The sequence below is a fragment of the Carlito syrichta genome, unplaced genomic scaffold, assembly GCF_000164805.1.
Source record: "Carlito syrichta isolate Samal-C Ts95f unplaced genomic scaffold, Tarsius_syrichta-2.0.1 Scaffold311588, whole genome shotgun sequence".
NCBI classification, from domain to species: Eukaryota; Metazoa; Chordata; class Mammalia; order Primates; family Tarsiidae; genus Carlito; species Carlito syrichta.
In genome coordinates this window covers 31,111-46,242 of record NW_007255684.1, presented here as the reverse complement: position 1 = coordinate 46,242, position 15,132 = coordinate 31,111, and the positions used below count along the sequence as shown (strand labels likewise).

Genomic DNA, 15,132 nt, shown 5'->3' with positions numbered 1-15,132 from the left:
TCTGTCACCCAGACTGGAGTGCAGTGACTGCTCCCAGCCTTCGCAGCCTCCGCCTGCTGGGCTCCGGTGATCCTTCTGCCTCAACCTTCCAAGTAGCCAGAACTACAGGTGCTGCACTACCACCGGCTAATTTTTTTGATTTATTGTAGAGATGAGGTCTCACCAAGTTGCCCAGGCGAGTCTCGACCCCGTGGGCTCAGGCAATTCACTCACCTTGGCCTCCTAAAGCGCGGGATTACAGGCTGAGCCACCGAGCCCAGCCTAAATATACTTTTGCTTTAAAAAAAATTCCTTTGGGTTGGGCATGGTGGCTCAAGCCTGTAATCCCAGCACTTCAGGAGACCAAAGGGAGAGGATTGCCTGAGCTCAGGGGTTTGAGACCAGCCTGAGCAACATGGCAAGACCTCATCTCTACAATAAGTCAAAAAATTAGCTGGGTGTGGTGGCACATGCCTATGGTTCCAGCTACTTGGAAGGCTGAGGCAGAAGGATCATCTGAACCCAGCAGGTCGAGGTTGAGGTAGCTGTGAGCGTGCCATTGCATTCCAACCTGGGTGACAGAGTAAGACTCCAGCTCAAAAAAAAAAATTCCTTTACAGTTGAAAATTTAGAAAAGAGTATTTGTCCTTATTACACATCAACTTAAAATAGCACGTGGAGCCAGGTTCAGTGGCTCAGCCTGTAATCCCGTGCTTCTGGAGGGTGAGGTGAGTGGATTGCCTGAGCCCGCGGGTTCCAGACCCACCTGGGCAACTTGGCGAGACCTCATCTCTACAATAAATCAAAAAATTAGCCAGGCGTGGTAGTGCACGGCCTGTAGTTCCAGTTACTTGGAAGGCTGAGGTGGAAGGATTGCCAGAGCCCAGGATTGCCAGAGCCCAAGGCTGCGGTGGCCGGGAGCGGCCACAGTACTCCAGTCTGGGCGACAGAGTGAGACTCTAACTCAAAAATAAATAAATAAATAAATAAAATAGCATATGGTATTTTGCTTGAGAACATATCAGAGTGGTTAAGGGAGCCCATCCTGGAATCAGGCCTAGCTTTGTATTGCTCTCTACCTTTTAAAGTTATATTCTTGTGCAAATTACTCAACCTCTCAAAGTTACATTTTTCCCATCTGTAAGACATAAGCATATTAACATCAGTCTTATAGGACATTTATCTGATGGAATAATGCTTGTAAATGAATTACTGAGCATAGTGCCACATATTTACTAAATGGTAGCTGCTATTGTTACTATCGTGCTCTTTGAAATATAATAGTTATACTAATACAGAAATGTTTTTATAACTATATTTATATTACTAAACAAGATTTAGAAAATTAAGGCATTTGACTGTATATTGGAATATTGTCGCTTTATTTGAGTGTGGAAAATTAAGGTATGTGAGGGCCAGGCACAGTGGCTCAAGCCTGTAGTCCCAGCACTTTGGGAGGTCAAGGTGAGAGGATTGCCTGAGGTTTTGAGACTAACCTAGGCAACTTGACAAGACCTTGACTCTAAAATGAATGAATGAATGAATGAATGAATAAGCAAGCTAGTCAGCCAGCCGGGCATGGTGGTGCGTGCCTGTAGTCCCAGCTACTTGAAAGACTGAGGTGGAAGGATTGCCTAATCCCAGCAGATCTAGGTTGTGGTAGCCATGCATGTGTCACTGCACTCCAGCCTGGGTGACAGAGTGAGACTCCGATTCAAAAAGAAAAAAGTAGCCGGCTCGGTGGCTCAGCCTGTAATCCCGTGCCTTTGGGAGGCTGAGGTGAGTGGATTGCCTGAGCCCGCGGGTTCAAGACCCGCCTGGGCAACTTGGCGAGACCTCATCTCTATAATAAATCAAAAATTAGCCGGGCGTGGTAGCGCGCTCCTGTAGTTCCAGCTCCTTGGAAGGCTGAGGTGGAAGGATCGCCGGAGCTTAGCAGGTCAAGGCTGCGGTGGCCGGGAGCAGCCACTGTACTCCAGTATGGGCGGCAGAGTGAGACTCCAACTCAAAAAAAGAAAAAAGAAAAAAGTATTTGAGATATGACTTTTGTTATTATTCTGACCTAATAATTTTTTCCTCCTAAAAATTTTGTAAGGAGAATCCCAGTATTAGTGTTTGCAGATTATTTTTAGGGAGATATTTGTGCAAATAACTAATTTTATATCTGTTTTTTAAATTTGACTTTGAAATCTCTTTTTAGTGTCATCGAACATGATTGAGCGCTCTGTAGTGGAAGTCGCAGTCCAGGAATGCAGTCAGTCGGTTGATGAAACTATGTATGTGGATAAAGTAACTTTTTCCTTGCAACTTCAGTTGTTACAAAGTCATATCTGGCTGGGCAAGGTGGCTCACACATGTTATCCCAGCACTCTGGAAGGTTGAGGCAAGAAGACTGCTTGAGCGCAGGGTTTTGAGACCAGCCCGGGCAACTTGGTGAGGCCTTCTCTCTACAACAAATCAAAAAATTAGCTGGGCGTGGTGGTGTGTGCCTGTGGTCTCAGCTACTTGGAAGGCTGAGGTGGAAGGATCGCCAGAGTCCAGCAGGTCAAGGCTGTGGTAGCCATGAGCACACCACTGTTCTCCAGCCTGTGTGACAGTGAGACTCTGACTCAAAAAAAAAAAAAATTGCAGTCAGTCCGTTGATGAAACTATGTATGTGGATAAAGTAACTTTTTCCTTGCAACTTCAGTTGTTACAAAGTCATTATATCTGACTTGGCAAGGTGGCTCACACAAAACAATGACCAGTGACAGTGAGACTCTGACTCAAAAAAAAAAAAATTCAACTCAAAGGTTTTAAGACATTATGTTCTTAGGGAAAATCTTTTTAATTTAATATACAGACTTTTTTGTTGTTGTAAAGGAGGGATCAAACACTTTTAAACATTAAAAATATTATATTAGAATATAATTATATGCTGGAAGTGAAATGAAGAGGTCAGGGGAAAAAATAACAATGTGAAATTTTCAACTGTTAAAGAACTTTGGACTGGGAATGGTGGCTCCCACCTATAATCTTAGCACTTTGGGAGGCAGAGGCGAGAGGATTGCCTGAACTGAGGGGTTCAAGAGTACCCTGGGTAACTTGACGAGACCTCGTCTCTACAGTAAATCAAAAAATTAGCTCGGTGTGGTGACGCACGCCAGTAGTTCCAGCTACTTGGAAGGCTGGGATGGAAGGATTGCCTGAGCCCAGCAGGTCGAGGCTGTGGGGCCATGGGCGTGTCACTGCACTCCAGCCTGGGTGACAGAGTGAGACTCCAACTCAAAAAAAAAGTCATTATGTCATGGCACAAGAAAGAGGCTTTGTTGTTGTTGTTTTTGACTTTTGTTTTTAGATAGTGTTAGGTTAAAAATTCCAGTGGGGCTTCCAAAATGTTAGGTCAGGCTCGATGGGGGATGTCTAGTCTGAGATCCAGTGCCACATGAAGGATGCAAAGAATTGCACAGAAGTTAGACTGGAAGATATCATTTAGTTAGAAAGTAAATTAGAAAGAGAGAGAAAGAGAAAGAGGAGATTTACCTCCCCAAGACAGGGGAGGGAGCAGGAGACCAAAGCTAGGAAACATGGTGTCCATAGCTGAAAGAACTATGAAAGGTGCAAGGTGGTCACACCAGAGTTTAGCAAAGCGATGACAAGAAAGTAAGTTAGAAAGAGAGAGATTCACCTCCCCAAGGTAGGGGAGGGGGCCAAAGCTTAGGAAAACATGGCCTGGCCATAACTCAAAGAACACATGGCCTGGTCAGTGCTTAACAAAACAATGGCCATTTTGTTGGTTTTCTGTTGCTAACACTGTATATATGCAGAGTAAGTTTTCAAGAACATGGCCAGAATTTGGGAGGTTCTGGTATTTTTTCTTTTGGTTTTTCTTTTTTTGGAGACAGTCTCACTCTGTCATCCAGGCTGGAATGCAATGGCTCAGTCTTAGCTCACTGCAGTCTCAAACTCCTGGGCTCAAGTGATCCTCCTATCTCAGCCTCCTGCTAGGAATACAGGCGTACACCACTATACCCAGCTAAATTTCTCATTTTTATTTTTCTAGAGATGAAGTCTCATTATCGGAGGGGGAGTTCTTTTTTATTGTACCACTTTTCCTGGGACATTTGGCATAAGATTTGGATTTTTTAAATTGTGAGAAATAGATTGCATCTTTAATAATATTGTTACTCATAAAAATAGTACATGTGGGGAAGATTTCATTAGGTTATGATTATTTTATACATAAGTGTTCTTTTTCAACAGGTAACATTCTTAATTAGAAATGAACTTGATTAATATTTTTTCTTGAGGGTATTGGCAATGCTTTCTTGTCCCTTGAAAGGAAAATACACAAGCTAAAAATTTTATCCCCCATTTTATAGTGTATTTTTGACACTAGAAGAAATTGTATGCTTGGCCTGAGAAAATGTGAAAAGTATGTTATGTATGACAAAGGATTATAATGCAAGTTATGTTCACCTAGCGTATGTAAGTTTTAGTAACTCAGGTTGGTGTTTTTGTGGGATGTTTTTCAGAGAACACATTTTCAATATCATAGGAGCATTTGATATTCCACGCTTTGTGTACAATTCAGAAAGAAAAAAATTTCTTCCGTAAGTATGCCATCTGTTGATTTTAAATTCATTTCTTTTTTTTTAAGCTAAACAATCACTGCATTGCTTGAGTACACAGACAAATTTATGCAACCAGAGCAGAGACTGTGGAGCACTTGCTTGGTCTTGTAATATGGAGCCAATCAGTGAATTCAACTCTGTCAGAATCAGGTGGAATTTCTGTTCCTCCCAAGATGCTTTCGAGCAGGAACTGCTTTCTTAATTAAATAGTAGAGACCCTCAGGAAGATCAGGAGCAAGCCCTTTTGACTTAAGGATTCTCAAGATTTTATTGCCTGTCACCAAGCGTACTTGTGCAACACCGTGAGAGTCCCTCAGGATCACACCAATCTATGAAGGAGTCAGACCCTTCTTGGCCAGGTTGTAAATCTGTTCCTTCACGTTGTCAGACATCAACTTCAGCTAAGTGGGGATAGGGCAGCTCCAGTTGGGGCAGCCCTTCCCAGGAGCATGCATGTTACCCATGATGGTGGTAGTCGGGCACAGAAAGGATTTTAAGGTCATTTCAAATGCAAAATAGAAGGTATCTAGTCTCACGTTTCATTTTTGGCCCACCTTTGTGTAATATGATAGTCAAAAATAGGTACTCCTTTTTTTCTAGTCTGGTAATGACCAATCACCCTGCACCAAGTCTATTTGGAACAGCAAGAGATAAAGCAGAGCTATTTCGTGAACGATACACCATTTTGCACCAGGTATGTTGAGGAGGGTGTGGGGTACCAGGTAAATTGGGGGAATAAGAGACTATTTCAGCTTATGGAAATCTCAGGGATATTTAAAGAACGGAATCTTGTAGTCCAAAGTTGGTCATTCTCTGTGATGGATACCATATCGGGAATACAGAGATGAAAAATATGTTGTAGTCCCTTAACAATAATGACAATAAAAATAACAATTAACGTTTAATACCTGATATGCCTGGTCCTATTTTTAGGCCTTTTTTTGTACTTAATTTTTTGCGGGGTGAGGAGGTAGAGGTGAAGTCTCACTATGTTGCCTAGGCTGGTCTCAAACTCTTGGGATCAAGCAATCCTCTCACCTGGGCTTCTCAGAGTGCTGGGATTACAGGTGTGAGTCACTGTGCCCAGCCTGTTTTTAGCACTTTACATACATGATTTATCTCATCTGATCCTCATAGCACGAATATATATGTAAATGCTATTATTATCCTCATTTTACAAATGAGAAAATTGAAGTTTAGAAAAGTTTATTAACTTGCCCAAAGATCACATCTCATATGTTAGAGGCAGGGTGTGAATCTAGTCTGTCTGACTCTGGAGACCAATCATTGCCTACTATATACTATACGGCCTTCAAGCAGCTTACAGTCTATGACGTTAAAGGCATTTACACAAGTAAAATGTAAAGCAGAACTTTATACATGCTATAAAAGAGATACATATAGAATGCATTTGATGAAAAAATCAGGGAAGGCTTCAAGGAAATGTGGGCATGGGTCTAGATTGCTTTAACTTGTGGAAATGGGGGAAGGTGGTGGTAACAGTGTAAACAAGGCACAACAAAAGGAAAAAACAGACTTTGTGCAGGTATTGATAAGCATTCGCAAGTAACATGGGACAGGTTTGGAAAGGCAAGTGGGAACCAGATCCTGGGAGAGCTTTGGATGCCTCCCTTGGGAGCTGGAACTGTTCTCCTGGTACAAGGAGCTTTGCAATACCAGAGAGACTCAGCTGGGTTTTTTAGTGCTAAGTTTTTTAGTGCTTCCTCCACAGCAGATTTGGGGATGAATTAGGACATGGGAGAAGACTTATAGGAGTCTGTTGTGGTAGTCCTGGTGTAAATGATCGCCTGGATGAAGGAAGTGGCAAGTAGGGTGAAAAGAGGGCACAGTCGCGGAGCACAGGAAACCACAGTGCCTGATGACAAGTGTAAAGGGGAAGGAAGGGGTGAAGAGTCAAAGACAAGTAAGGCTGAGAGAATGGAAGGGTAGAATAATGATAATACATTAACATACAGGAAAAAATGTTTGTGGGAGTCAATAGCAGGTTCTGTGTTAAACTTCTGAATTACGATTGCCAGAAGAGTAGCAGGTGATGTGTACATCTGGAGCTAAGGGAAAGAGATCTGGTAGCGAGAGAGAGATTTACAGGGCACCTGCATGGAATGAAAAATGGAACTAGGCTGGGTGCAGTGGCTCAAGCCTGTAATCCCAGCACTTTGGGAGGCCGAGGTGAGGGGGTTACCTGAGCCCATGGATTCAAGAACGGCCTGGGCAACTTGGCAAGACCTCATTTCTACAATAAATATCAAAATATTAGCCAGGTGTGGTAGCGCATGCCTGTACTTCCGGCTACTTGGAAGGCTGAGGCGGAAGGATCACCGGAGCCCAGCATGTTGATGCTGGGGTGGCCGTGAGCGTGCCACTGCACTCCAGCCTGAGTGACAAAGACTCCAGCTCAAAAAAGAAAAATAGAACTGGCACTGTGCAGTGGCTCATGCCTGTAATCTCAGCACTTTGGGAGGCCAAGGTGGGAGGATTGGGCTGAGGAGTTCAAGACCTGTCTGGGCAACATAGCAAGACCTCGTTTCTTAAAAAAAAAAAAATTAACCAGGCATAATGGCCCATGCCTGTAATCCCAGCTACTTAGTGGGCTGAGGCAGGAGGATTGCTTGAGCCCAGGAATTTGAGGCTGTGATGAGCCCTCATTGTGTCACTGCACGCCAGCTTGGGCAGCAGAATGAGTCTCCAACTGGAAAAAAAGGAAGAAAGAAACTGCAAAGATGAGACCCTGAGCAAAAGAAAAATGATAGAAAAGGGAAGAGGATAGAATTTGGAGACCGGGTGAGGATGGTGTTACATGGCAGAAGTACCAGGAGGCTCCAAGGAGGGGAGGATGGTCACAGTAGGAAGCAATGATGGGGGTTGAAGGGAATGAGCCTCGGGGACGTTCATCTTCTGCTCTTCTATCGCTGACATGTTGCCAGATAAACCTTTCCCAAGGATTTTGCCGGAAGCCTTTCAAGTAAGCTTACTGCCTATTGAGTTAAATATAAATTATCAACCAGGCATGGTGGCTCACGCCTGTCATTCCAGCACTTTGGGAGGTAGAGGCAAGAGGAATGCCTGAATCCAGAGGTTTGAGGCCAGCCTGAGCAACTTGGTGAGACCTCACCTCTACAATAAATCAAAAAATTAGCTGGGCATGGTGGTGTGTGCCTGTAGTTCCAGTTATGTGAAAGGCTGGAGTAAGACTCTGACTCAATCAATCAATCAAACTTAATATTTGAGATCTTCTATCACACATATTTGGCTTAATCTCTACTTTTCCTTTAGTCATACTCTGTGTTGAAGCCAAAACTGAAATAGGGAATTATTGTTTCAGTGTCTTTCACTTCTGTGACTTTGTTTATACTGTTGACTCCCTTCCCTCTTATCTTCACTGTTGAAACCTTCCTAATTTTGGAAGGCCTTTCTTAGATTCTTCCTTCTTTCTGGAGCTCTTTGTGGTCTCCATTAGATGCAGTCTCTACTTAAAACCCCTTAAGGTGTTCATCTCTTTTTTTGTTTGTTTTGTTTTGTTTTGTTTTTTGAGTTGGAGTCTCAGTCACCCAGACTGGAGTGCAGTGGCCGCTCCCGGCCACCACAGCCTCAACCTGCTGGGCTCTGGCGATTCTTCCCACTCAGCCTTCCAAGTAGCTGGAACTACGGGCGTGCGCTACCACGTCCAGCTAATTTTTTTGATTTTTATTGTAGAGATGAGGTCTCGCCAAGTTGCCCAGGCAGGTCTCGAACCCACGGGCTCAGGCAATTCACTCACCTCGGCCTCCCAAAGCGCGGGATTACAGGCTGAGCCACCGAGCCCGGCGAGGTGTTCATCTCTTATGTCACTGACTGGACTTGGCCCTACATTGCATTTGGGTCTTATCTCTGTGATCAAAATGCACACTCATTGTTCATCTACTCTACTGCATTTGGCACTGTGATTTTTATAGAGAAGATGCTCATTTCTGTTTTCTTTCTTTTATTTTTTATTTTGGAGTTGGAGTCTCACTCTGTTGTCCAGGCTGGAGTGTAGTGTCACGTTCATGGCCACCACAGCCTTGACCTGCTGGGCTCAGGTGATCCTTCAGCCTCAGCCTTCCAAGTAGCTGGAACTATAGGCATGTGCTACTGTACCTGGCTAATTTTTTATCTGTTGTAGAGAGAGGTCTTGCCAAGTTGCTCAGGCTGGTTTTGAACCTGTGGGCTCAGGCAATCCACTCACCTCGGCTTCCCAGAGTGTTGGGATTACAGGCTGAGCCACCGAGCCCGGCCTCCTTTTTCTTAAATATATTTTGAAGTATACTCTATTATTGTGGATGTGTCTCTCAGCCCTTATGCGCCTCATTTTTCTCATCTGTGAAATACAAGGTGGAATTTCAGTTCATTCATATTTTCACTGCAGTTGTCCTCCTGAAAATGGATCTGATTTTATCATCATCCTACTTCACAGCCTTTGTTTCCCATTGTCTATGAGATAAGCTTTTTGGCTTGGCATATAAAGTCTTGTCAGGGATCACAGAACTGGAGGTTACAGAAACTCAAACTTACCGAAACTGAAAAAGGAATACATTGGCTTGATTTGTATTATGGAAAAAACTAGAGGTCTACTGGTTTCAAGCATGGCTGGATCCAGGTGCTCGCACCATGTCATGAGGTATCTGCATCTTCCCATGTCCCAGCTCTTTTAAAAATTTGGTTTTGACCAGGCTCAGTGGCTCAGCCTGTAATCCCAGCACTTTGGGAGGCCAAGGTGAGGGAATTGCCTGAGCCCATGGGTTCGAGAACAGCCTTGGCAACTTGCCGAGACCTCATCTCTACGATAAAATTAGCTGGGCATGTTAGTGCACACCTGTAGTTCCCACTACTTGGAAGGCTGAGGTGGAAGATCGTGGGAGCCCAGCGGATCGACGCTGGAGTGGCCATGAGTGTTCCACTGCACTTCAGCCTGGGCAATGGAGTGAGACTCCAACTCAAAAAAATTGGTTTTACTGTCTAACAGGTTCTCCCTATGAAGTGACATAGATGACCACAAGTAGCTTTAGTGACCCTTGGAAAGAGAGTTCTTCTTTTCCAATGTTTCTAGCAAAAATCTTGAATATGTCTCTTACCAGCCTAGCCTGAAGCACTTGCTCACCCTTGAACCGGTCACTGGCCAATAGGATGGAGTACTTTCATTTTCTAGACTTTCTTCCGTGTCTATAGAAGGGGAAAATGAGGGGAAGGGATGGCTCCTCAAATCAGTGTGCTTACTGATCTCTTGCCCCGTCTGACATTCTGCCTTGTGCACCCCATGATTCAACTGTACTAAACTTCATGTAGCATTCCAAATGCGCCTTTCCTCTTATAGTTCCTCTGCCTGAAACATCTTGCCTCAGCCTCTTTTTGTTTCTTTCTGGTTTTTTTTGAGTCAAAGTCTCACTGTGTCACCCAGGCTGGAGTGCAGGAGTGTGCTCACGGCCACTGCAGCCTCCATCTGCTGGGCTCAGGAGATCCTTCTGCCTCAGCCTTCCAAGTGGCTGGAACCACAGGCACGCACCACCACACCCAGCTAATTTTTTGTTATTTATTGTAGAGACGAGGTCTTACCAAGTTGCCCAGGCTGGTCTCAAACACCTGGGGTCAGGCAATCCTCTTGCCTCAGCCTCCCAAAATGCTGGAATTACAAGTTTGAGCCACAGCACCTGGCCCTTTTGTTTCTTACTAGTCAAGTAGCCAAGTCTTATTTATCATCTGGAATCTTATTCAATGGCCTGTTTGGCTTGGGGCATAGTCCGCTCTCACTGTACTCTGTTGTGTGATGGCATTTCTCTTTCACTAGGCTCAGTGCTCTGGGGGTGACGCTTGGCTTGTTGTCTTCATATTCTTAGTCCACAGTGTGCTGCTTTCAGGCACAAAATAGGCTTTTTTTTTTTTTTTTTTTTTTTGAGTGGGAGTCTCACTCCATCACCCAGGCTGGAGTGCAGTGGCATGCTCACGGCCACTCCAGCGTCAACCTGCTGGGCTCCGGCCATCCTTCTGCCTAGCCTTCCAAGTAGCCAAAGCTACAGGTGCGCATATCACGCCCAGCTAATTTTTGATTTGTTGTAGAGACGAGGTTTTGCCAAGCTGCCCGGGCTGGTCTCAAACCCACGGGCTCAGGCAATCCGCTCGCCTTGACCTCCCAAAATGCTGGGATTACAGGCTGAGCCACTGAGCCCAGCCAGCCTTTTAAAAAACATAGACATTTAAATTTTATTTTAAAAATTACATTACTTGGCCAAGTGTGGTGGCTCACACCTGTAATCCCAGTACTTTGGGAGGTCAAGGTAGGAAGATTACTTGAGCCCAGGAGTTCAAGAACAGTTTAGGCAACATAGTGAGACCTCGTCTCAAAAAAAATTAGGCAGTCATGGTAGCACACACTTGTAGTCCCAGCCACTCAGGAGGCTGAGGTGGAAGGATTGCCTGAGCCCAGGAGGTCAAGGCTGCTATGAGCTGAGAGTATGTTATTGCACTCCAGTCTGGGTGACAGTGAGACCCTGACTCAAAAAAAATTTACAAGATTAGTTATTTTGACATTAAATTATATGGGTTTTAAAATTTGTTGTGAGTAGGTAATAGTGACATTAGTTCAAGGACAAGGTTTCATCGTTGATATAGTACGTTGGTACACTGGTACTATTTTAACAAATGTCAGTATTTGATGTCTTTCAGTCATTGATGTGAATCTCTCTTTCTTATAGAGGACCCACAGGCACGAATTATTTACTCCTCCAGTGATAGGTTCTCATCCTGATGAAAGTGGAAGCAAATTCCAGGTTAGCATATTATTCTAATTATTTAGGGGGGTAAGAATCCAAGTTTAATATTTATTTCGTAGTCATTGAATTTTTAAATGAAAATAAACTACTAGTAACTGTTTAGCTGACTGGTCTGGCTGCACGACCACTGTTTACACAGTCCTGCCTGGTGTCCTGAGTCTTACAGATCTCTAATAGAAGCTACTACTTCCTTCTTTGAGAAGGCCTTGATACCATGGTAGCCCCAGATACTCTCTGACCTCAAGACAGATTCCTAGTCTTGCTAATCAGTTTGTGGGATACTACACTGATCTTCTGACAACTGTTCAACATTACCCTTCCTGTCCTCACACATACTCCAAAATACTGGCCCTTATCCAACCTGTCCCTCTAGTGACTGCTTTCAGTTGTGCAACTAGAATGTTCTATATTTTATCAGTTGGAGTGAAACTTTACTTAAGGTGCTAAGGAATCAACATTTCTAGAATCAATGAGTGAACACAAACAGGCCCCAAGGTGTTGGGATCCGAGGAACAGAGGAAAGAGGGAAAATATTTTCTGTTGATAAAAAGTAAAAGTGGGCCAGGCACGGTAGCTCATGCCTGTAATCCCAGCATGTTGGGAGGCTGAGGCAGGAGGCTTGAGCCCAGGAGTTCGAAACTAGTCTGGGCAATATAGTGAGACCTAGTCTCTAAAAAAAAAAAAAAAATCAAAAAAATTAACTGGATGTGTTGGTGCCTATAGTCCCAGCTACTTGGGAGACTGAGGCAGGAGAGTCGCATATTGTTTTGGAAATTGACATTACCTATATTTTCTGACCAAAGACCATCTATGTTTCTATATTAGGTTTCCTATGGCAACTCAGATGCCTAAAGTCCAGGAGCATTTGAAATTATAGCTATGATATCATACATTTGATATTATAGCTCTTTTGTAGGGTCAAATTAAACTTTTTAAGTTTTATTTGACTTTCTACTGTAAAGTAGCTGTAAATACTTAAATGTGCATCTCAAATTTACTTATTTATAAAAAGATTAGTTTCTTTTTTTTTTTTGAGTTGCCCAGCTTGGAGTGCAGTCCACTGCAGCCTTGACCTGCTGGGTTCAGGTAATCCTCACGCCTCAGCCTTCCAAGTAGCTGGAACCACAGGCATACGCCACCACGCCCAACTAATTTTTTTATTTACTGTGGAGATGAGGTTTCGCCAAGTTTCCCGGACTGGTCTTGAACTCGTGGGCTCAGGCAGTCGTCTCACCTTGGCCTCCCAAAGTGCTGGGATTATAAGCATGAGCCATTGCCCCCAGCTGGTTAGTTTCTTAAAAGAATGTATTTTCCATCTTTAATAATTTATTTTGTTTGATTTTAGCTTAAAACAATAGAAACCTTAATGGGTAGTACAACCAAAATCAGAGATGTGATTGTTCTTGGAATGATAACCCAGTTAAAAGAGGTAAGTTAATCTTAATAAGCATCAAACTTTTATTTTTAGCCTTGGATGGATGAAATGTTGGTTACATAGAGCATTTCTATAGAGGGCACAGGAACATATTCTTCATTGAGGACTTGTCTCAGTCACCAAGCAGCCTTTTCATCTGTGTTTGGTTTCCTGAGTAGACATCAGGAAGGAGTGTCTTGTCTGGGAGCTTACTTTGTATAACCTGAAATTAGGCCCCAGTGGCCTCTGGTTTGAACGGAGAGTACTGGGTTTCTGGACAAACAGACTGCAGAGAGCACATCATGGTCCCTTGGAGACTATCAGCTCTCAAAGGACACCAGGGGAGACCCTCCTTGCAGCAGCCAGCTAGTGTCCTTGCCATCCTTGATTAGCTGCAGTCATTCCTCAGGGGACCTGGGAGAAGTGAGTCTCAAGTGATTAGTCTGAGGTTACTAGACTAGTAAATGGAAAAATTTGGACTGAAAAAATGGCTGACTTGGCCAGGTGCAGTAGCTCGCATCTGTAATCCCAGCACTTTGGGAGGTGGAGATGAGAGGATTGCCTGAACTCAGGGGTTCAAGACCAGCCTGAGCTACGTGGCAAGACCTCATCTCTACAATAAATAAAAAAATTGTCTGGGCATGGTGGTACCCACCTGTAGTTCCAGCTACTTGGAAGGCTGAGGTGGAAGGATAGCCTGAGCCCAGCAGTTTGAGGCTGTGGTGCCACTGTACTCCAGCCTGGGTGAAAGAGTAAGACTCCAACTCAAAAAAAAAAGAAAAAAAAGAAAAGAGAAGAAATAATAGCTAACATTTGAAATCCATTGTTCTCTCTACTGTGTTCTGTTGTCAAACCTGTCTTATTTTGTCATCGTTTTCATTTTAACATAAATATGGATATATTTATTTTAATTCTTTTTTAGGGGAAATTTTTTCTGGAAGATCCTACCGGAACAGTACAAGTAGATCTTAGTAAAGCTATATCCTTCACTTTTCTTTATTTTTTAAAATCTATGTTACATGAATTGGAGAAATTGATTATGTAGCATTCTCATAGTGACTTATTTGCATTCTCAGTGTAACTTCCATATGTTGACAGTATAGAAATATGGAGACATAATCCTGATCAGAGGCAAAACAATTTAAATTCCCTCTTATTTAGAAAATCAGATGAATCACTGGGAAGTTTAAAACATTTTAAGAAGGATCCAAACTGTCAGTATTACCAAGCTACTTCTTAGAATTAAACATGGGAACAATTAAACTTAAAAAATTTAAGTTGTGGTCCGAGCTGTGGTCTATTCAGTTTCAAGTGGATAATAACTTGGAGGTTATTATTTAGAAATTCTGTTGGGTTCAGCTAGGCACAGTGGCTCACGCTTGAAATCCCAGTGCTTTGGGAGGCAGAGGTAAGAGGCTTGCCTGAGCCCAGGGGTTCGAGACCAGCCTGGGCAACATGGTGAGACCTCATCTCTATAATCAATCAAAATAATTAGCTGGGTGTGGTGACGCATGCCTGTGGTTCCAGCAACTTGGAAGGCTGAGGCAGAAGGAGCACCTGAGCCCAGTAGATTGAGACTGCGGCGGCCATGTGCACTGCAGTCTGGGTGACAGAGTGAGACTCCAACTCAAAAAAAAAAAAAGAAATTGTGTTGGGCTCAAAATATATGTTGACTTTATTACTGTCTTAAGCATAAACTTAGTTTCCTCAACTGTTGTATACCAGTTTCATAGTGGTTTATACACAGAGGCGTGTTTTGTCTTAGCAGAAGGTAAGTCAGCATACTTTTTCCTGTTCTTATTGTTCTACAGTAAAACTATTTCAACATTGGATAAAATATGTTGACATGATAGAATTTGGGATCGCATTGATTATGGGAGCAGATTTTTGACAACATAAAATAATTCTTGGGCTAGGCATTGTGGCTTATACCTGTAATCCCAGAACTTTGGGAGACCGAATTGGGAGGAACACTTGAGCCCAGGAGTTTGAGAACAGTCTGGGCAATGTAGTCCCTATCTCATTAAAAAAAGAAAAGAAAAAATGTAAGACTGTTAAATGGGCTAATAAAAACCTTTTTGGGGTGATGAAAATGTTCTGAGCTGGGCTCAGTGGCTTAGCCTGTAATCCCGTGATTTGGAAGGCTGAAGTGAGTGAATTGCCTGAGCCCGCGGGTTTAAGACCCGCCTGGGCAACTTGGCGAGACCTCATCTCTGCAATAAATAAAAAAATTAGCCGGACGTGGTAGCCCGCGCCTGTAGTTCCAGCTACTTGGAAGGCTGAGGTGGAAGGATCGCCGGAGCCCAGCAGGTCGAGGCTGCAG

At 43.5% G+C, this 15,132-nt stretch overlaps 1 protein-coding gene across 1 annotated transcript in view; it reads left to right on the top strand.

Annotated features, from left to right (window-relative positions):
- Positions 1–2,621: 2,621 nt before the first annotated feature.
- POLE2 (DNA polymerase epsilon 2, accessory subunit) overlaps positions 2,622–15,132 on the top strand; it is a 32,995-nt gene continuing 20,484 nt past the window's right edge. The window contains exons 1-7 of the mRNA XM_021717958.1: positions 2,622–2,635; positions 4,494–4,571; positions 5,193–5,286; positions 11,318–11,392; positions 12,741–12,824; positions 13,732–13,788; positions 14,532–14,580. Of these exons, the coding sequence (XP_021573633.1) occupies positions 2,622–2,635; positions 4,494–4,571; positions 5,193–5,286; positions 11,318–11,392; positions 12,741–12,824; positions 13,732–13,788; positions 14,532–14,580 (451 nt within the window). The remainder of the gene's footprint in view (positions 2,636–4,493; positions 4,572–5,192; positions 5,287–11,317; positions 11,393–12,740; positions 12,825–13,731; positions 13,789–14,531; positions 14,581–15,132) is intronic.